The sequence below is a fragment of the Heterodontus francisci genome, chromosome 41, assembly GCF_036365525.1.
Source record: "Heterodontus francisci isolate sHetFra1 chromosome 41, sHetFra1.hap1, whole genome shotgun sequence".
In the NCBI taxonomy this organism is placed as follows: domain Eukaryota; kingdom Metazoa; phylum Chordata; class Chondrichthyes; order Heterodontiformes; family Heterodontidae; genus Heterodontus; species Heterodontus francisci.
In genome coordinates, this window is record NC_090411.1 from 17734930 (window position 1) to 17756923 (window position 21994).

Sequence of the window (21994 nt, forward strand, 5' to 3'; positions counted from 1 at the left end):
AATCTATATCATCCTGCAATCTAAGGCTTTCCTCCTCACTATTTATGACGCCACCAATTTTCGTGTCATCTGCAAACTTACTGATCATACCTCCTATATTCACGTCTAAATCATTAATGTACACTACAAACAGCAAGGGTCCCAGCACCGATCCCTGCGGTACACCACTGGTCACAGGCTTCCACTCGCAAAAACAACCCTTGACCATCACCCTCTGCTTCCTGCCACTAAGCCAATTTTATGTCCAATTTGCCAAATTGCCCTGGATCCCATGGGCTCTTACTTTCTTGACCAATCTCCCATGCAGGACCTTATCAAAAGCCTTACTGAAGTCCATGTAGACTACATCAACTGCTTTACCCTCATCTACACATCTAGTTACCGCCTCGAAAAATTCAATCAAGTTTGTTAGACATGATCTCCCCCTGACAAAGCCATACTGACTATCCCTGATTAATCCCTGCCTCTCCAAGTGGAGATTAATCCTGTCCCTCAGAATATTTTCCAATAGTTTCCCTACCACTGATGTGAGAATCACCGGCCTGTAATTACCTGGTCTATCCCTGCTACCACACAATGGTACCACATTTGCTGTCCTCCAATCCTCTGGAACCTCTCCTGTGTCCAGAGAGGATTTGAAAATTTGTATCAGAGCCCCTGCTGTCTCCTCCTTTGCCTCACATAACTGCCTGGGATACATCTCATCTGGGCCTGGGGATTTATCCACCTTTAAGCCCGCTAAAACCACTAATGCCTCCTCCCTTTCAATGCTAATATGTTCAAGTATATCACAATCCCCCTCCCTGATCTCTACACCTACATCATCCTTCTCTATAGTGAACACAGATGAAAAGTAATCATTTAAAACCTCACCTATGTCCTCCGGCTCCACACACAGATTGCCACTTTGGTCCCTAATGGGCCCGACACTTTCCCTGGTTATCCTCTTGGCCCTAACTTCCCCTATATTGACTGGGACTCACTTAGTGCTAGGGACTTGGATGGGGCAGAATTTGTAAGGAGCATCCAGGAGGGCTTCTTGAAACAATCCGTAGATAGTCCAACTAGGGATGGGGCCATACTGGACCTGGTATTGGGGAATGAGCCCGGCCAGGTGGTCGAAGTTTCAGTGGGGGAGCATTTCGGGAACAGTGACCATAATTCCATAAGTTTTATGGTAATTGTGGATAAGGATAAGAGTAGTCATTGGGGGAAGGCTAATTATAACAATATTAGGCAGGAACTGAAGAATTTAGATTGGGGGTGGCTGTCTTGAGGGTAAATCAACATCTGACATGTGGGAGTCTTTCAAATGTCAGTTGATTAGAATCCAGGACCAGCATGTTCCTGTGAGGAAGAAGGATAAGTTTGGCAAGTTTCGGGAAGCTTGGATAACGCGGGATATTGTGAGCCTCGTCAAAAAGAAAAAGGAAGCTATCGTAAGGGCTGGAAGGTAAGGAACAGACGAATGCCTTGAGGAATATAAAGACAGTAGGAAGGAACTTAAGCAAGGAGCCAGGAGGGCTAAAAGGGGTTATGAGAATTCATTGGCAAACAGGATTAAGGAGAATCCCAAGGCTTTTTATATGTATATAAAGAGCAAGAAGGTAACCAGGGAAAGGGTTGGCCCACTCAAGGACAGAGATGGGAATCTATGTGTGGAGCCAGAGGAAATGGGCGAGGTGCTAAATGAGTACTTTGCATCCGTATTCACCAAGGAGAAGGACTTGGTGGATGATGAGCCTAGGGAAGGGAGTGTAGATAGTCTGTCATCTCATTATCAAAAAGGAGAAGGTCTTGGGTGTCTTGCAAAGCATTAAAGTAGATAAGTCCCCAGGGCCTGATGGGATCTACCCCAGAATACTGAGGGAGGCAAGGGAAGAAATTGCTGGGGCCTTGACAGAAATCTTTGCATCCTCATTGGCTACAGGTGAGGTCCCAGAGGACTGGAGAATAGCCAATGTTGTTCCTTTGTTTAAGAAGGGTAGCAAGGATAATCCAGGAAATTATAGGCCGGTGAGCCTTACGTCAGTGGTAGGGAAATTATTAGAGAGGATTCTTCGGGACAGGATTTACTCTCATTTGGAAACAAATGGACTTATTAGCGAGAGGCAGCATGGTTTTGTAAAGGGGAGGTCGTGTCTCACTAATTTGATTGAGTTTTTTGAGGAAGTGACGAAGATGATTGATGAGGGAAGGGCAGTGGATGTTATCTATATGGACTTCAGTAAAGCCTTTGACAAGGTCCCTCATGGCAGACTGGTACAAAAGGTGAAGTCACATGGGATCAGAGGGGAGCTGGCAAGATGGATACAGAACTGGCTCAGTCATAGAAGACAGAGGGTAACAGTGGAAGGGTGCTTTTCTGAATGGAGGGATGTGACTAGTGGTGTTCCGCAGGGATCAGCGCTGGGCCCTTTGCTGTTTGTAGTATATATAAAAGATTTGGAGGAAAATGTAGCTGGTCTGATTAGTAAGTTTGCGGACGACACAAAGGTTGGTGGAGTTGCGGACAGTGATGAGGATTGTCAGAGGATACAGCAGGATATAGATCGGTTGGAGACTTGGGCGGAGAAATGGCAGAATGGGAGAGATGGAGTTTAATTCGGACAAATGTGAGGTAATGCATTTTGGAAGGTCTAATGCAGGTGGGAGGTATACAGTAAATGGCAGAACCCTTAGGAGTATTGACAGGCAGAGAGATCTGGGCGTCCAGGTCCACAGGTCACTGAAAGTGGCAACGCAGGTGGATAAGGTAGTCAAGAAGGCGTACGGCATGCTTGCCTTCATCGGTTGGGGCATAGAGTATAAAAATTGGCAAGTCATGCTGCAGCTGTACAGAACTTTAGTTAGGCCACACTTACAATATTGCGTGCAATTCTGGTCGCCTCACTACCAGAAGGACGTGGAGGCTTTGGAGAGGGTACAGAAGAGGTTTACCAGGATGTTGCCTGGTCTGGGGGGCATTAGCTATGAGGAGAGGTTGGATAAACTTGGATTCCTTTCACTGGAACGACGGAGGTGGAGGGGCGACATGATAGAGGTTTACAAAGTTATAAGCGGCATGGACAGAGTGGATAGTCAGAAGCTTTTTCCCAGGGTGGAAGAGTCAGTTACTCGGGGACATAGGTTTAAGGTGAGAGGGGCAAAGTTTAGAGGGGATGTGCGAGGCAAGTTCTTTACACAGAGGGTGGTGAGTGCCTGGAACTTGTTGCCGGGGGAGGTGGTGGAAGCAGGTACCATAGAGACATCTAAGAGGCATCTTGACAAATACATGAATAGGATGGGAATAGAGGGATACGGACCCCGGAAGTGCAGAAGGTTTTAGTTTAGGCAGGCATCAAGATCGGCGCAGGCTTGGAGGGCCGAATGGCCTGTTCCTGTGCTGTACTGTTCTTTGTTCTAATTTACTTATAAAACGCCTTGGGATTTTCCTTTATATTGCCCGCCAGTGTTTTTTCATGCCCCCTTTTCGTTCTCCTAATTACTTCTTTAAGTACCCCCCTACACTTTCTATACTCCTCTAGGGCCTCCACTGTTTTGAGCCCTCTGAATCTGCCATAAGCCTCCTTTTTTTTCCTCATACAATCCTTCTATCCCCTGACATCCAGGGTTCCCTGGACTTGTTGCTCTCACCTGGTTCCATTCTTATCAATCTATTCATAGCCAGAGATTCACTTGCAATGGCTTCTCTTCCGGCTCCCGCACTGTTACCTCTGGGTTCCCCTAAGGATCTATCCTTAGCCCCTCCGATTTCTTGTCCACCTGTTGCCCCTTGGCGAGATCATCCGAAAGCACAGCATTAGTTTTCACATGTACTCTGACGACACCCAGCTGTACCTCACCACCACTTCTCTCGGCTCCCTTTATAATGCTCCTGTGAAATGCCTTGGGACGTTTTATTACTTTAAAGGCGCCATATAAGTTGTTGTTGTTGGTTAGATAATCTCAGTAAAACCCGAATTGAATTGAGACCAGTATCTTAAAATACAGAACTGATAAATTTATCAAAATTAGCACATGCTTATTAAAAACCCGGTAAATTACGTCATCTTTCTTTTTGATCTTTCTTCAGGCGCCTTTCCAAATGACTGTAAAAATAAATATACTGAACGTAATTAAGGGAAAAGTGAGTCTGCTGAGCGAAGCAAAATCTTTGTAATGTTACACAAAGGGAACAAACACACAAGCATTGAAAGGGATGATAGTCAGCCAGCGCAGAGAGAAAGCACTCATACAATCTTTTTTATAAAGAGACTCCTGCAGCTTGTTCCAGTAGAAAAGGGACAGAATCTTTCCCTTTTCTCCTTCTATCTTCCATCATAGACTAATTTATCCTTTTTCTTGCCAACCGGTTTTCCGTTTTGGATGTTGGCTACTTAGTCCCATTCTATACCAATTCAAAGTCACAAACTCACAGCCTGTGTCCTCGCTCAAACCTCCCACCTCCTGCACAATTCTTTGCTCTCCTCTTTGTTGGTGTATGGGAGGGGTGTAGTCATGTAGAGTAAAGGGAGGAGGGAACGCTGAGGATCCAGTCAAGAGACCCCACCCCTTTCTCGGCGTATCCTCTGCAACTGTGATGACTGCCTCTCACTGCTGCTTTCATCATTCCACATCCCTTTAGACCACATTTACAACGCTCACATTTGAGATTTTCGCTTCATTATTGAGATGATCCTTTCCTACAAAAACTACGGCCCGGATGGCAGCTCAGAGGTGGGGAGGGAGGATGGGGGGGGCAAACGCTTTTACGGTTGGGAAACTTGGAAGAATGGGTTTCCCCCAAGGCCCTGCCGAATTTAATGACAGGGTCTTTTTAAACATTACTGTCTCCGTTTGGCAGCTCCAGCCTCCCAGGTTGAGAGGCTGGCTGCTGGGTGGGTAGGCCTTCAGTGCCAGCTTCAGCCAGGGAGCAGAGAGGAGGGAGGAGTCAGAGACTGCAGGAAGTCGGGAGGGAGGGGAGGGAGGGATCGGAGACCGTAGGAAACTGGGAGTGAGGGGAGGGAGGGATCGGAGACCGTAGGAAGCGGGGAGCAAGGGGAGGGAGGGATCGGAGATCGTAGGAAGCGGGGAGCAATGGGAGGGAGGGATCGGAGACCGTAGGAAGCTGGGAGCGAGGGGAGGGAGGGGAGGAAGGGGTCGGAGACCGTAGGAAGCGGGGAGGGAGGGGTTTGAGACTGTAGGAAGACAGCAACGAGGGGAGGGAGGGGTCAGAAATTGGGGTCAGGGTGGTCAACAGCAGTTGTTCTGGATCATGCATGTTTCCGTTTTTAGTTTTCCGAGCCCTGTGAACAGCTTTGCGAATTCTGTTTGAAAGGAATTGTTGACCATTGTTTGCTTGACTTCGACTATCTTTTCAATCAACTGCAGTTGTAAGCATGCATTCCTGCTCAATAAAGAAAATTCCTGATTGTGTAAGATGTAGAAGGTCTCTACCAGTTGTCTTCCTTTATGCTGAAGAGTTGCTTGGAGTTTGCCTTTTACTCCCAGTTGAATCCTGCCTGGACCATAAAACTGTATATCTGCCAGTTGCAGGTAATGTCTCTTCACCCAAGGCTCTTGTCAGACAATACAGTGACGCTAGCCCCTGTGTCAAGCTTAAAATTCATGAGGTGTCTATTCATGGAGATGTCTGCTGTCCAGACGTCTTGGTCTGGATTACTGATTTCTCCCAACAATGCTCCTGGTTCTATCTCTTGTGGACATTGCTGTACTTGATTCACTGTTCTTTGCGTGAAGGTCTTGTGCTTTGTCCCTTTAAGCGAAGAAATTTTGCTGTGGCACATCTTCCCATAGTGTCCAGTTTTTCCACAATTAAAGCACTCAGCTTTACTTGCTGGGCACTGCTCTCGTCTGTGGGTCTTGGCTCCACAATGTTGGTAAGGTTTACCTACTTCATGCGCCTTCCCACCTGTATGTTTTTCCTGTTCCTCACAGTGTTTTCCTGGCTTTGGCTTAACCAGCTGTATGGGCATTGGACTCCTTCTCATCCACGGCTTGTTTTCAGCTCGTAGGATGTCCCTATTCTGTTTGTCAACTTCAGCCTGCCTTAAAATTTGAATGGTCTTTTCCAGTGTAAGGTCTTCCTTGGATTGCAACAGGTCTGACATGGATTCATCCGCTATGCAGATGACTATCCTGTTTCAGATTAGTTCTGTATTTAATTCGCCATCTTCTGCCAATCTGTAAAGGTCTTTAATATAGGAGTCTTCAGTTTCACCAATCATCTGTGCCTGCTTGTTAAATTTGACTCTTTCCAAGATTTATTGGTACGGAGATTAAAATATTTATCAAAGGCTGGAGAACCTCTTCGAATTTATCGCTAGCCTCGTTGATCCTTTGTCGGACAATTACGTCGTCCACATCTGCCCCGGCTGAGTGTAGAAAGGTGTTCACTTGTTCACTTCAGATTTTGTATGGAGTTGTGCAGTGATTCTAAACCTTAGGAACCTTTTTCTCCAAATGATAGCCAGTTTTGAATCTGATTGGGTCCTTCTTGATTCTGGAAGGTCTCCAGCATTCCCAATTTTGGATCCATATTGCTTTATTAATTGACTTTTTAGGGTGTTACCCTTTCTTTAAGAAATTCACCTTGTTTGTTTTTTTCAGGCTTGGCTGTCTTAATGCAGGTGTCCCAGTTGTTTTTGAGAATTCCCCGCTGTTTTAATAGGCTTTTTCAGGGTTTCCCCTTTGTTTGAGAATTCACTGTTTTTTTCAGGCTTACTTGCCTTAATGGAGGTGTCCCTGCTGTTTTTAGGGATTTCCCGCACTTTTCAGGAGGTCCCACGCTTTTCCGGGGTTTCCCGCTCTTTGCCCTTGTGTTCAGCCCTTGTGAAGGATTGGGGTTTCCCCATTGTTATTTTCCCAAGCACGATGCCTTAAGAAAATTACTGAAAGCTTTTCAAAGGCTTTAAACGCAAACCCTGACCGTCGGTATCGTGACTCACCCGATCGCTGGATTCTACTTGCAGGCCATCGCACTTCTGTTCAGTGGTGCAGCCTGTATTTCTGTACTCTGACTCACCATAGCTGCAGAGCTCTTCACAACTCTTCTGTAGGTAAGTAGTTTTCTCACTGTACCGGGCCAGTATTTATCTTTAGATTTCTCTGTTATTCACTTGGTGTTTCTTCCAAAGGTAAGGAGATTTTCAAATTCTCCTGGTCGCTTTCACCGCTGCCACCATGTTGGATTTAGCTGTAGTTGTATCAGTCGTGTTAGGGCGTTCTAGAGAAAGAAGACTCCGGTAAAAGTAAACTTTTTATTATTTACAGTTACGATATACACTCTCCACAAGCCACCTAAGCTCACATCCTTCGTGCTGCTATACCTCAAGCCTATCTCACCTGACTGTTACATCATCGCCCGTACAGTGGGAGGGGTCTCTCACTGTGTTCGGTATTAAACCTTTACAGCCTTATACTGCATTAAAAGCGGACAGGTTCGTGGGTTGGGTTCGGATTTGAGATTTTTAACATTTTAACACCCCATTCCCCACCCACCCCCCCACCCCAACCTAAAGCCACTGATTTTTGGAGGTTAAAATTCCTTTCTGTAAGTGCTCCTGTGCAAGCTGCTCCCATTGCTTTTATCTTTAACGGCATGCTTGCCTTCATCGGTCGGGGCATGGAGTATAAAAATTAGCAAGTCATGCTGCAGCTGTACAGAACCTTAGTGAGGCCACACTTGGAATATTGCGTACAATTCTGTTCGCCACAGTACCAGAAGGATGTGGAGGCTTTGGAGAGGGTACAGAGGAGGTTTACCAGGATGTTGCCTGGTCTTGAGGATATTAGCTATGAGGAAAGGTTGGATAAACTCTGATTGTTTTCACTGGAACGACGGAGGTGGAGGGGCGACATGATAGAGGTTTACAAAGTTATGAGTGGCATGGACAGAGTGGATAGTCAGAAGCTTTTTCCCAGGGTGGAAGAGTCAGTTACTAGGGGACATAGGTTTAAGGTGCGAGGGGCAAAGTTTAGAGGGGATGTGCGAGGCACGTTTTTTACACAGAGGGTGGTGAGTGCCTGGAACTTGCTGCCGGGGGAGGTGGTGGAAGCAGGTACGATATAGGCCTCCCCGCCACGACCCACGGCATCGAGGGGCGGGTAAAAGCCAGCCCAAACATCTAAAACTTACAGAATACTTTCTGCAAAATTACACCTCCTGCACTTGGTTTGTGGCACCATTAAAGTAACTTGTTTGAGGTTTGATCGCTTAACAAATAGGCTGGAAGGTGTTTTTGTTCCGAAGCATAAAGGTTTTAGTGTGAAACTACAAGAAAGAAAGGTGTTAAAATACAATTAAAATGTTGACATTCAACTCTGGCAAAGTTTCAACATCAACAAGGTTTCCAGCCGAACGATCTCGCATTATTGTTTGTGCATTTCCTACATCGCACCAGAGACTGGACTTCAAAAGAACTTTAGGGCGGCACAGTGGTGCAGTGGTTAGCACTGCAGCCTCACAGCTGCAGGGACCCGGGTTCAATTCTGGGTACTGCCTGTGTGGAGTTTGCAAGTTCTCCCTGTGTCTGCGTGGGTTTTCTCCGGGTGCTCCGGTTTCCTCCCACAAGCCAAAAGACTTGCAGGTTGGTAGGTAAATTGGCCATTATAAATTGTCACTAGTATAGGTAGGTGGTAGGGAAATATAGGGACAGGTGGGGATGTTTGGTAGGAATATGGGATTAGTGTAGGATTAGTATAAATGGGTGGTTGATGGTCGGCACAGACTCGGTGGGCCGAAGGGCCTGTTTCAGTGCTGTATCTCTAATCTCATCTAATCTAATCTAACTTCATCTGTTGTAAAGTGCTTTGGGGCATCATAAGGTCATGAAAGGCGCTACAGAAATGCAAGTTCTTTCCTTTTGCCGGTGCACGAGCATTTGTGATTGGTGCACATGAAGACCTTTCACGGTCCCTAATCTCTTGGCATTTGCAAAAATTCCAATTTCTCTCTCTCGGCCCCACACACTTCTCCACATTGAAATCCATCTCCCCTAGTTTTGCCCACTCACTGCATCTGTATACGTCCCTCTGCAATTTACTGCTTCCATCTGTGCAGCTGGTGACTTAGTGTCATGGATTATTCACCATCCTATCCCTTTATTTAAGTCATTAATATACATATAGTGAAAGGGCTGAGGCCCCAGAACAGATCTCTGGGGATCACTACTTGCCACATCCCGCCAGTCATATAACGCTCCCTTTATTCCTCGAACCTCCCAATTACCAACCACGAAAGGTGCTGTATAGATTGAAATTTCTTTCTTTTAGTAAGCTGCTGTGCAGAACCTTCAGGAAGTCCATATAAAGAATATCCACAGACACTTCCTTATCCACCACGATAGTGCCCGCCTCGAAATATTCAGCTCGATTAGTCAGACACGACATGACTGACTCTCTCTGATCAGCCCATACTTGCCAAATGCTCAGTCACTCTGACCTTCATTGCAGATTCCAGTAACTTTCCCACAACTGATGTTAAACTGACAGGTCTGTGGATTTTTTGGGACGGTTACAATTTTCCGATCCAAAGGCCCAATTCTCAAGCTTTGAAAGAAAAAAAAAGACAGACTTGCATTTCTGTAGCGCCTTTCATGACCACCGGATGTCCCAAAGAATTTTACAGCCAATGAAATACTTTTCGAAGTGCCGTCACTGTTGCAATGTAGGAAAAGCAGAAGCCAGTTTGCACCCGGTAAGCTGCCGCAAACATCAACGTGATAATGGCAAGATAATCTGTTTTTGTGACGTTGATTGAGGCATAAATATTGGCCTGGACGCCAGGGAGAACTCCCCTATGATATAGTGCTGTGAGATCTTTTGTCTGCATCTGTGAGAGCAGATGGAGCCTTGGTTTAAGATCTCCTCCAAATGATAGACTTCCAACAGTGCAGCACTCCCTCAGTACTGCAAAGGAGTGTCAGCCTTACCCTTGTACTCAAGTCCTGGAGCAGGACTTGAACCCACAACCTTCAGACTCAACAGTGAGAACTGCTACCTACTGAGCCACAGCTGACATATTCTTTGAAAAGCTATGACTAATACATCTGTAATTTCCCCACCTATTTCTTTTAGTACCTTGGGGCAGAAGCAATCAGGTCCTGGAGATTTGTCTACTTTAAATCCTATAATTTTCTCCATTACCATTCTTTTATTTAAGTTATATCCACTAACTTCCTTCCCCTGATTCATTTTTAGGCTCTTTTGTACAGTCGGTACCGGCATCTCCTTTAATTGGCTGAAATCCCCCTTTCTGTTCATAAAAGCCTTTGCTCTTAGCTTTGATATTCATTACAAGCTTTTTTCCCCTCCATATTCCTCTCTGCACCTTTCATTACTTTCTTTGCATTTCTTTGCTCCTTTCTGTAGCTCTCCCATTCCACTGGATTTATGCTTCTCCAGGCATTTCGTCTTCCCTTTGCACTTCTGTCACCCTTTCCTTTTAACATGTCTTCACCACTCCCGATCTCTGTAATCTCCTCCAACCTCTGAGATCCCTCTGAGATCTCTGCACTCCTCTAATTCTGGCCTCTTGTGCATCCCTGATTTTAATCGTTCCACCATTGATGGCCGCGTTCCAGTTGCCCAGGCCCTAAGCTCTGCAATACCCTCCCTACACCTCTCTGCCTTGCCACCTCGCTTTCCTCCTTTAAGACACTCCTTAAAACCTACCCCTTTGACCAAGCTGTAACCTGACCTAATGTCTCTTATGTGGCTCGGTGTCCCATTTTGCTTCATAATGCTGCTGTGAAGCACTTTGGGCCGTTTTATTACCATAAAATTGAAGTTGTTGTTGTTGATATTGGCTGTAAAATACTTTCGGACGCTCTATAATCACGAAAGGTGCTAAATAAATGCAACTTCTCTCTTTCTTTACTGGGTTATGTGTGGCGATATCACAGGTGGGATCTGGGATATTCCAGGTAATGTGTGGTTATATCACAGGTGGGATATGGGATGTTCTGGGTTATGTGTGGTTTTATCACAGGTGGGATATGGGATAATTCCAGGTTATGTGTGGTTATATCATAGGTGGGATATGGGATATTCCAGGTAATGTGTGGTTATATGACAGGTGGGATATGGGATATACTGGGTTATGTGTGGTTATATCACAGGTGGGATATGGGATGTTCTGGGTTATGCGCGATTATATGACAGGTGGGATCTGGGATATTCCAGGTTATGTGTGGTCATATGACAGGTGGGATATGGGATATACTGGGTTATGTGTGGTGATATCACAGGTGGGATATGGGATGTTCTGGGTTATGTGTGGTTATATCACAGGTGGGATATGTGATAATTCCAGGTTATGTGTGGTTATATCACAGGTGGGATATGGGATAATTCCAGGTTATGTGTGGTTATATCACAGGTGGGATATGGGATATACTGGGTTATGTGTGGTTATATGACAGGTGGGATATGGGATGTTCTGGGTTATGTGTGGTTATATCACAGGTGGGATATGTGATAATTCCAGGTTATGTGTGGTTATATCACAGGTGGGATATGGGATAATTCCAGGTTATGTGTGGTTATATCACAGGTGGGATATGGGATATTCTGGATTATGTGTGGTTATATCACAGGTGGGATCTGGGTTATTCCAGGTTATGTGTGGTTATATGACAGGTGGGATATGGGGTATACTGGGTTATGTGTGGTTATATCACAGGTGGGATATGGGATATACTGGGTTATGTGTGGTTATATGACAGGTGGGATTATGGGATGTTCTGGGTTATGCGCGATTATATGACAGGTGGGATCTGGGATATTCCAGGTTATGTGTGGTTATATGACAGGTGGGATATGGGATATACTGGGTTATGTGTGGTTATATGACAGGTGGGATATGGGATATACTGGGTTATGTGTGGTTGTATCACAGGTGGGATATGGGATGTTCTGGGTTATGTGTGGTTATATCACAGGTGGGATATGTGATAATTCCAGGTTATGTGTGGTTATATCACAGGTGGGATATGGGATAATTCCAGGTTATGTGTGGTTATATCACAGGTGGGATATGGGATATTCTGGATTATGTGTGGTTATATCACAGGTGGGATCTGGGTTATTCCAGGTTATGTGTGGTTATATGACAGGTGGGATATGGGGTATACTGGGTTATGTGTGGTTATATCACAGGTGGGATATGGGATATACTGGGTTATGTGTGGTTATATGACAGGTGGGATATGGGGTATACTGGGTTATGTGTGGTTATATCACAGGTGGGATATGGGATATACTGGGTTATGTGTGGTTATATGACAGGTGGGATTATGGGATGTTCTGGGTTATGCGCGATTATATGACAGGTGGGATCTGGGATATTCCAGGTTATGTGTGGTTATATGACAGGTGGGATATGGGATATACTGGGTTATGTGTGGTTATATGACAGGTGGGATATGGGATATACTGGGTTATGTGTGGTTATATGACAGGTGGGATATGGGATATACTGGGTTATGTGTGGTTATATGACAGGTGGGATATGGGATATACTGGGTTATGTGTGGTTATATGACAGGTGGGATATGGGATATACTGGGTTATGTGTGGTTATATGACAGGTGGGATATGGGATATACTGGGTTATGTGTGGTTATATGACAGGTGGGATATGGGATATACTGGGTTATGTGTGGTTATATGACAGGTGGGATATGGGATATACTGGGTTATGTGTGGTTATATGACAGGTGGGATATGGGATATACTGGGTTTTGTGTGGTTATATCACAGGTGGGATATGGGATATACTGGGTTATGTGTGGTTATATGACAGGTGGGATTATGGGATGTTCTGGGTTATGCGCGATTATATGACAGGTGGGATCTGGGATATTCCAGGTTATGTGTGGTTATATGACAGGTGGGATATGGGATATACTGGGTTATGTGTGGTTATATGACAGGTGGGATATGGGATATACTGGGTTATGTGTGGTTGTATCACAGGTGGGATATGGGATGTTCTGGGTTATGTGTGGTTATATCACAGGTGGGATATGGGATGTTCTGGGTTATGTGACAGGTTGGATATGGGTTAATTCCAGGTTATGTGTGGTTATATGACAGGTGGGATCTGGGATTTTCCAGGTTATTTAGTTTAGTTTAGTTTAGAGATACAGCACTGAAACAGGCCCTTCGGCCCACCGAGTCTGTGCCGACCATCAACCATCCATTTACATACTAATCCTACACTAATTCCATATTCCTACCACATCCCCACCTATCCCTTTCACCAACCTATACTAGGGGCAATTTATAATAGCCAATTTACCTATCAACCCGCAAGTCTTTGGCATGTGGGAGGAAACCGGAGCACCCGGAGGAAACCCACGCAGACACAGGGAGAACTTGCAAACTCCACACAGGCAGTACCCAGAATTGAACCTGGGTCGCTGGAGCTGTGAGGCTGCGGTGCTAACCACTGCGCCACTGTGCCGCCACGCGTTATGTGTGGTTATATCACAGGTGGGATATGGGATAATTCCAGGTTATGTGTGGTTATATCACAGGTGGGATATGGGATAATTCCAGGTTATGTGTGGTTATATCACAGGTGGGATATGGGATAATTCCAGGTTATGTGTGGTTATATCACAGGTGGGATATGGGATATTATGGGCTATGTGTGGTTATATCACAGGTGGGATATGGGATATTATGGGCTATGTGTGGTTATATCACAGGTGGGATATGGGATATTCTGGGTTATGTGTGGTTATATCACAGGTGGGATATGGGATGTTCTGGGTTATGTGTGGTTATATCACAGGTGGGATATGGGATAATTCCAGGTTATGTGTGGTTATATGACAGGTGGGATATGGGATAATTCCAGGTTATGTGTGGTTATATCACAGGTGGGATATGGGATAATTCCAGGTTATGTGTGGTTATATCGCAGGTGGGATATGGGATATTCTGGGTTATGTGTGGTTATATCACAGGTGGGATATGTGATATTCCAGGCTATGCGTGGTTATTTCACAGGTGGGATATGGGATATTCCGGGTAATGTGTAGTTATATGGGATACACTGCGTTCCTAGAATATACACGCTGCTCCAGAAAATATTTTGAATGCACTTCATAAATTCACCACCTTTCTGACTGAACTGCTGTGCTCTTCCCAAAATATATGACAGGGGCGGCACAGTGGCGCAGTGGTTAGCACCGCAGCCTCACAGCTCCAGCGACCCGGGTTCAATTCTGGGTACTGCCTGTGTGGAGTTTGCAAGTTCTCCCTGTGTCTGCGTGGGTTTCCTCCGGGTGCTCCGGCTTTCTCCCACACGCCAAAAGACTTGCAGGTTGATAGGTGAATTGGCCATTATAAATTGTCACTAGTATAGGTAGGTGGTAGGGGAATATAGGGACAGGTGAGGACGTGGTAGGAACATGGGATTCGTGTAGGATTAGTATAAATGGGTGGTTAATGGTCGGCACAGACCCGGTGGGCCGAAGGGCCTGTTTCAGTGCTGTATCTCTAAATCTAAATCTAAAGTTTTGCATTCGAACAATCCTACGTTTGCTACAAGCCTCTCTAATCTCTGAGTTAATAAATCCCACCAATAATTGCTGTTATTGGGCGACAGCTCCCATTAGAATTTTATATCCCCTCTCATTCCTCAGTTCTAAGCATTCAGTCTCTGCTGATTGCTTTTCCCCATACCCATACCCTTGCTTGCCCATGTTTTAATACCATCGCTGATTAATAACCCTACCCCTCTCCCTTGCCCAGTTTCCCTATCCTTTCTGAAGAATATTTAACTCCCAGTTAGGACCAGCATGTCTGTATAGTGGTCTCTGTATAAGGTGTAATGGGAGCTTGTAACTTACTGTTTGTTTCTTGTACTCCATGTATATAAAAGTCTTATTCGGACAACAGGCCCTAACCTGACCTTCTGGCTTGTTGCTCCTTTTCTAATTCCATAATGGTCACTTCTGCTGTAACTAGTTAATTATTTGAAGTAATCCCTTTACTGGAGTATCTATATCAGTGCTTGTAATCTGAACTCTGTTCCTATCCCTTTCTTAAAACTCTTTTAACTAACCATTTTTACTATTGTTTCTGGCTGTGCTCTCCTCCCCTCCACCACCACAGCCTCCCATTTATTATCCTGTTTACCACTCCTTTCCGCCGGGGCTTCGGGCCTAGCTTGGCTCAGGGATCAACTCCTATTGGCTTTTCCTGCATGACAACAGTGACTACACTTCAAAAAAAGGACTTCATTGGCTGTAAAGCGCTTTGAGATGTCCGGTGGCCATGAAAGGCGATATTTAAATGCAAGTCTTTCTTTTTCCCCTATTCCCTGATTTTCCTAATTTGGCGAATGAATCAAGTGTAGCCTTGGGCAGAAGCCAGTTTGATCAAAGCCAGGCCCGCTCTGCCTCTTGCTGCAGGGAGTGGCTGTGCAGCTAAGGATCAGAACAGCCTGTCGCTTTAAGCCTCACACCCCATGAGTGGAGTGGGACTGACAGCCGGGCGAGGCTCCAGGAGGCAGCAGTTGCCAAGCTGTGTGTGTCAGGCGAGCGCAGGGCAAAGGGGTCAAACACTCGGAGCTGCACGACTGGTTTGCACTCGGGTGTCCGGCACAAGGCCCTCGGATTGGGTGAGCTCATATTTGGAATCTGATTGGGTGGCAGGATCCAGGAAGTGGAAGTTGCTCCATCTGTTGCTGAGTTTACTTGTAAAAACAAACTTGGCCGGGATTTCCTGCAGGACCCCAGGCTGGCCGGACTCAGCATGACGGTAAAGTGTAACTCCATTCTCTGTGCACAGGATTGGTCTTTGTTTAGCTGTTTCAACTGTGAAGTTCAGGCAGATGTGGCTTTGTGTGTGTGAGAGAGAAAGAGAGAGAAAGATAGAGAGTGTGAGTGGGAGAGAGAGAGAGAAAGAAAGAGAGATATACAGATAGCGAGTGCGTATGAGAGAGAGAGGGTGAGTGTTTGTCTGAGAGAGAGTGTGTGAGAGTGAGTAAGAGAAAGAGAGAGTCTGTGAGAGAAAGAGAGAGAGATCGAGATAGTGAGTGTGTGTATGAGAGAGAGAAAGTGAGATAGATAGAGATAATGAGTGTGTGTGTGAGAGAGAGTGTGTGAGAGGAAGATGGGGAGAGAAAGAGAGAGCGAGTGTGTGTGAGAGAGAGCGAGCGAGTGTGTGAGAGAGAGCGAGCGAGTGTGTGTGAGAGCGAGCGAGTGTGTGTGAGAGAGAGCGAGCGAGTGTGTGTGAGAGAGAGCGAGCGAGTGTGTGTGAGAGAGAGCGAGCGTGTGTGTGTGAGAGAGAGCGAGCGTGTGTGTGTGAGAGAGAGCGAGCGTGTGTGTGTGAGAGAGAGCGAGCGTGTGTGTGTGAGAGAGAGCGAGCGTGTGTGTGAGAGCGAGCGTGTGTGTGTGAGAGCGAGCGAGCGTGTGTGAGAGAGAGCGAGCGTGTATGTGTGAGAGAGAGCGAGCGTGTATGTGTGAGAGAGAGCGAGCGTGTGTGAGAGAGAGCGAGCGTGCGTGTGTAAGAGCGAGCGTGCGTGTGTGAGAGCGAGCGTGCGTGTGTGAGAGCGAGCGAGCGTGTGTGAGAGCGAGCGAGCGTGTGTGAGAGCGAGCGTGCGTGTGTGAGAGCGAGCGTGCGTGTGTGAGAGCGAGCGAGCGTGCGTGTGTGAGAGCGAGCGAGCGTGCGTGAGAGAGAGCGAGCGAGCGTGTGTGAGAGAGAGCGAGCGTGCGTGTGTGAGAGAGAGCGAGCGTGCGTGTGTGTGAGAGAGAGCGAGCGTGTGTGTGTGAGAGACAGCGAGCGTGTATGTGTGAGAGAGAGCGAGTGTGTGTGAGAGAGAGAGGGTGAGTGTTTGTCTGAGAGAGAGAGTGTGTGAGAGTGAGTAAGAGAAAGAGAGAGTCTGAGAGAAAGAGAGAGAGATCAAGATAGTGAGTGTGTGTATGAGAGAGAGAAAATGAGATAGATAGAGATAATGAGTGTGTGTGTGAGAGAGAGTGTGTGAGAGGAAGATGGGGAGAGAAAGAGCGAGCGAGCGTGTGTGAGAGAGAGCGAGCGAGCGTGTGTGAGAGAGAGCGAGCGAGCGTGTGTGAGAGAGAGCGAGCGTGCGTGCGTGAGAGAGAGCGAGCGTGCGTGAGAGAGAGCGAGCGTGCGTGCGTGAGAGAGAGCGAGCGTGCGTGTGTGAGAGCGAGCGTGCGTGTGTGAGAGCGAGCGAGCGTGCGTGTGTGAGAGCGAGCGTGTGTGTGAGAGCGAGCGTGTGTGTGTGAGAGCGAGCGTGTGTGAGAGAGAGCGAGCGAGCGTGTGTGAGAGGGAGCGAGCGAGCGTGTGTGAGAGGGAGCGAGCGTGCGTGTGTGAGAGAGAGCGAGCGTGCGTGTGTGAGAGAGAGCGAGCGTGCGTGTGTGAGAGAGAGCGAGCGTGCTTGTGTGAGAGAGAGCGAGCGAGCGTGTGTGAGAGAGAGCGAGCGAGCGTGTGTGAGAGCGAGCGAGCGTGTGTGAGAGAGAGAGAGCGAGCATGTGTGAGAGAGAGCGAGCGAGCGTGTGTGAGAGAGAGCGAGCGAGCGTGTGTGAGAGAGCGAGCGAGCGTGTGTGAGAGAGCGAGCGAGCGTGTGTGAGAGAGCGAGCGAGCGTGTGTGAGAGAGAGCGAGCGTGTATGTGTGAGAGAGAGCGAGCGTGTTTGTGTGAGAGAGAACGAGCGTGTATGTGTGAGAGAGAGCGAGTGTGTATGTGTGAGAGAGAGCGAGTGTGTGTGAGAGAGAGAGGGTGAATGTTTGTCTGAGAGAGAGAGTGTGTGAGAGTGAGTAAGAGAAAGAGAGAGTCTGTGAGAGAAAGAGAGAGAGATCGAGATAGTGAGTGTATGTATGAGAGAGAGAAAGTGAGATAGATTGAGATAATGAGTGTGTGTGTGAGAGGAAGATGGGGAGAGAAAGAGAGAGCGAGTGTGTGTGAGAGAGAGCGAGTGTGTGTGAGAGAGAGCGAGTGTGTGTGTGAGAGAGAGCGAGTGTGTGTGTGAGAGAGAGCGAGTGTGTGTGTGAGAGAGAGCGAGTGTGTGTGTGAGAGAGAGCGAGTGTGTGTGTGAGAGAGAGCGAGTGTGTGTGTGAGAGAGAGCGAGTGTGTGTGAGAGAGAGCGAGTGTGTGTGAGAGAGAGCGAGCGAGTGTGTGTGAGAGAGAGCGAGCGAGTGTGTGTGAGAGAGAGCGAGCGAGTGTGTGTGAGAGAGAGCGAGCGTGCGTGTGTGAGAGAGAGCGAGCGTGCGTGTGTGAGAGAGAGCGAGCGTGCGTGTGTGAGAGAGAGCGAGCGTGCGTGTGTGAGAGAGAGAGAGCGAGCGTGCGTGTGTGAGATGAGCGAGCGTGCGTGAGAGAGAGCGAGGGAGCGTGCGTGAGAGAGAGCGAGGGAGCGTGCGTGAGAGAGAGCGAGGGAGCGTGCGTGAGAGAGAGCGAGCGTGCGTGTGTGAGAGCGAGCGTGCGTGTGTGAGAGCGAGGGTGTGTGAGAGAGAGCGAGCGAGGGTGTGTGAGAGAGAGCGAGCGAGGGTGTGTGAGAGAGAGCGAGCGAGCGTGTGTGAGAGAGAGCGAGCGAGCGTGTGTGAGAGCAAGTGTGTGTGTGTGAGAGCGTGTGTGTGAGAGAGAGAGAGCGAGTGTGTGTATGAAAGAGTGTGTGTGTGTATGAGGGAGGGAGAGAGCGAGCGTGTGTGTGTATGAGGGAGGGAGAGAGCGAGCGTGTGTGTGTATGAGGGAGGGAGAGAGCGAGCGTGTGTGTGTATGAGGGAGGGAGAGAGCGAGCGTGTGTGTGTATGAGGGAGGGAGAGAGCGAGCGTGTGTGTGTATGAGGGAGCGAGAGGGAGAACCTGCTTCTGCCTCACAGCCTTTCTCAGGCAAATTGTTTTGAAGATTAGGGAGTACAGTTGCTGTTTGTCCTGGACTGTTTAAAGTGTTTAACCTCGGGAGGAGGGAGTTTCAACTTTCTTTTGCCTCCCAGTATCACAGATCCCGGTTTGGACGAAGTGCTCAGCAGGTCAGGATAGAACCTTTACCAGAGCTGCCACCCTCGTGACCACCCCCCCCCCCCCCAACACCACCGTGACCCCCCCCCCCAACACCACCGTGACCCCCCCCCAACACCCCCGTGACCCCCCCCCCACCAACACCCCCGTGACCTCCCCCCAACTCCCCAGTGACCCCCCCCAACACCCCAGTGACCCCCCCCACCAACACCCCCGTGACCCCCCAACACCCCCGTGACCCCCCCAACACCCCCGTGACCCCCCCCAACACCCCCGTGACCCCCCCAACACCCCCGTGACCCCCTCCCAACACCCCCGTGACCCCCTCCCAACACCCCCGTGACCCCCTCCCAACACCCCCGTGAGCCCCCCCAACACCCCCGTGACCCCCCCAACACCCACGTTACCTCCCCAACACCCCACGCCCACAATCCCAGCATGATCCTGGTCCAGTTGCTTGTGTCCGAGCTCATAAATTAGACCAGGTTTTTGTACAATGTGTGTTGCTGTGTATTTTGAATTGCATTGTATTTAGCCCCACGGTGCATGTTGTGGTGCTGTACGCATTGTCACACCCCTGTGTGTGTGAGTTGTCATGTTGTGTTTGTGCGTTTTCCACTGCAATCTGGATGTTGTCGTATGCTTTTGCAGTTTTATGGTGCTGTCGGTGTTGTGTCGCATTGACCCGCTATGTGTGTGTTGTGGTTTTGTGTGTCCTTTCTCTTTAGCTTTAAGACATTTCTGTCTCTATACATTTCCTCTCATTACACATTTTGACTTAATGTGTGCATGAGTTCTCGCTCACTGAGCGCGTGCGTGAGTTCTCGCTCACTGAGCGCGTGCGTGAGTTCTCGCTCACTGCGTGGAGATACAGCACTCAAATCTGAAGGAAGCAACACTTTTTTAAACATTAAGGGCCAGGCAGTCTCTCCTCAGGGAAGAGGGCTGACTGATGGTGGATTATCCCCAGCTCTCATTCTCCTCCTGATGATCAGCTTACATAGAATTTACAGCACAGAAACAGGCCATTCAGCACAACAGCTCTCTGCCGGTGTTTATGCTACACAGGAAGCACCCCTCACAATCTAACATATCCTTCTATTCCTTTCTCCCTCATCTGTTTATCCAGTTTCCCTGTAAATGCAGCTATACTATTTGCCTCAGCTTTTTTTTATTCTTCCATGGGATGTGGGTGTTGCTGGCAAGGCCAGCATTTATTGCCCATCCCTTGACAACTGAGGGGCTTGCTAGCTGAGGCATAGAATATAAGAGTAGGGAGGTTATGATGGAGCTGTATAAAATGCTAGTTAGGCCACACTGGAGTACTGTGTACAGTTCTGGTCACCACACTATAGGGAGGATGTGATTGCCCTGGAGAGGGTGCAGAGGAGATTCACCAGGATGTTGCCTGGGCTGGAGCATTTCAGCTATGAAGGGAGACTGGATAGGCTGGGGTTGTTTTCCTTTGGGCAGAGTAGGCTGAGGGGGGACATGATTGAGGTATACAAAATTATGAGGGGCATTGATAAGTTAGATAGGAAGAGACTTTTTCCCTTAGCGGAGGGGTCAAAAACCAGGGGGCATAGATTTAAGATAAGGGACAGGAGGTTTAGAGGGGATTTGAGGAAAAAAAATTTCACCCAGAGGGTGGTTGGAATCTGGAACACACTGGCTGAAGAGGTGGTAGAGGCAGAAACCCTCACAATATTTAAGAAGTATTTAGATGAGCACTTGAAATGCCATAGCATGCAAGGCTACGGGCCAAGTGCTGGAAAATGGGATTAGAAGAGGTAGGTGCTTAATGGCCAGCACAGACACGATGGGCTGAAGGGCCTGTTTCTGTGCTGTGTGACTCTATGCTAGGCTATTTCAGAGGACAGTTAAGAGTCAGCCACATTGCTATCACATGTAGGCCAGACCAGGTAAAGATAATAGATTTCCTTCCCGAAAAGGCATTAGTGAACCAGATGGGTTTTTACAACAATTGATGATAATTTCGTGGCACCATTACTGAGACTAGCTTTTTATGAATTAATTGAATTTAAATTCCACCAGCTGTCATGGTGGGATTTGAACCCATGTCCCCAGGGCATGAGTAAGCTGGATTAATAGTTCAGTGATGTTACCACCAGACCACTGACTCCATCACAACATGTGGCAGTCAGTTCCACATTCTAATCACTCTCTGGGCAGGTTTCTCCTGAATTCTCTAGTGGATTTATTAGTGACTATCTTATATTTATTGCTCCTAATCTTTGCCAGTTCCAATGGCTCTCAGCCTGGGAATGGTGTGTGGATCAGGGATATAGGGAAAGGGGAATGGCAACAAAGGAGGAGAGCAGTGTCTTCATTGAAGAATGACTTCCCAGAGGAGCTGTAGTTAACTCTCGGTGCTATTTTTAGCACAGTTGATAATGTGTTGACGTAAAGTTCCTCGAGTTATTTATTTTAAACCGATTAATGACACATTGAAATAGTGTGGACTGGAATTGAAATGAAGGCGTTTTAGGCAGGGCAGTAATCGCAGTGCGCAGAGGGAAACGGAACCCCGAGGGAGGTAGGAGGAGGAGGGTAAATTGGAGATACCTTGCGTTTTCTCTGTAATTAGGGGGAAGCAGGTATGATTTCAGGAGATGTGGTTGCATTAGTGGGTCCTTGAGTAAGGATTGCCCCATCCTCGTCTTTCCATTTGGGGGGGATGCAGTGTCTGTTGATCCTCCAACCCCGCTCCCAACAGGAAAACGCCCTCTCCTGATCTTAACATGCGATTGGAGCAATTTAATATCGGGGATGCACAAGATGGAGATGTGCAGAGATCTCAGCGACTTGGAGGAAGCTACAGAATTACATAGAATAACAGATACCCGGGAGAGTTACAGGCTGGAATCTAATTGAGGGGTGCAGGCAGTTTGTATAAAGAATAATGGATAAACAAGAAGGAGTTCCAGATTTAAATACCGGAGCACGAGACAGCGTTATAAAACAGCTCGTGTATACGCG

General features: G+C 47.5%; 1 protein-coding gene across 4 annotated transcripts in view; it reads left to right on the plus strand.

Moving 5' to 3' along the window:
* triobpb (TRIO and F-actin binding protein b) overlaps positions 1-21994 on the plus strand; it is a 154608-nt gene that overhangs the window by 40404 nt on the left and 92210 nt on the right. The window contains exon 1 of one of the 4 annotated variants that reach the window (XM_068019396.1): positions 15483-15640. The exons of 2 other annotated variants lie outside the window; for them this stretch is intronic. In XM_068019396.1, coding sequence (XP_067875497.1) covers positions 15488-15640 — 153 coding nt within the window. In that variant the 5' untranslated portion in view covers positions 15483-15487. Of the gene's footprint in view, positions 1-15482; positions 15641-15662; positions 15781-21994 lie in introns of those variants that run through there. One more of the 4 variants, XM_068019397.1, reaches the window with a different exon arrangement.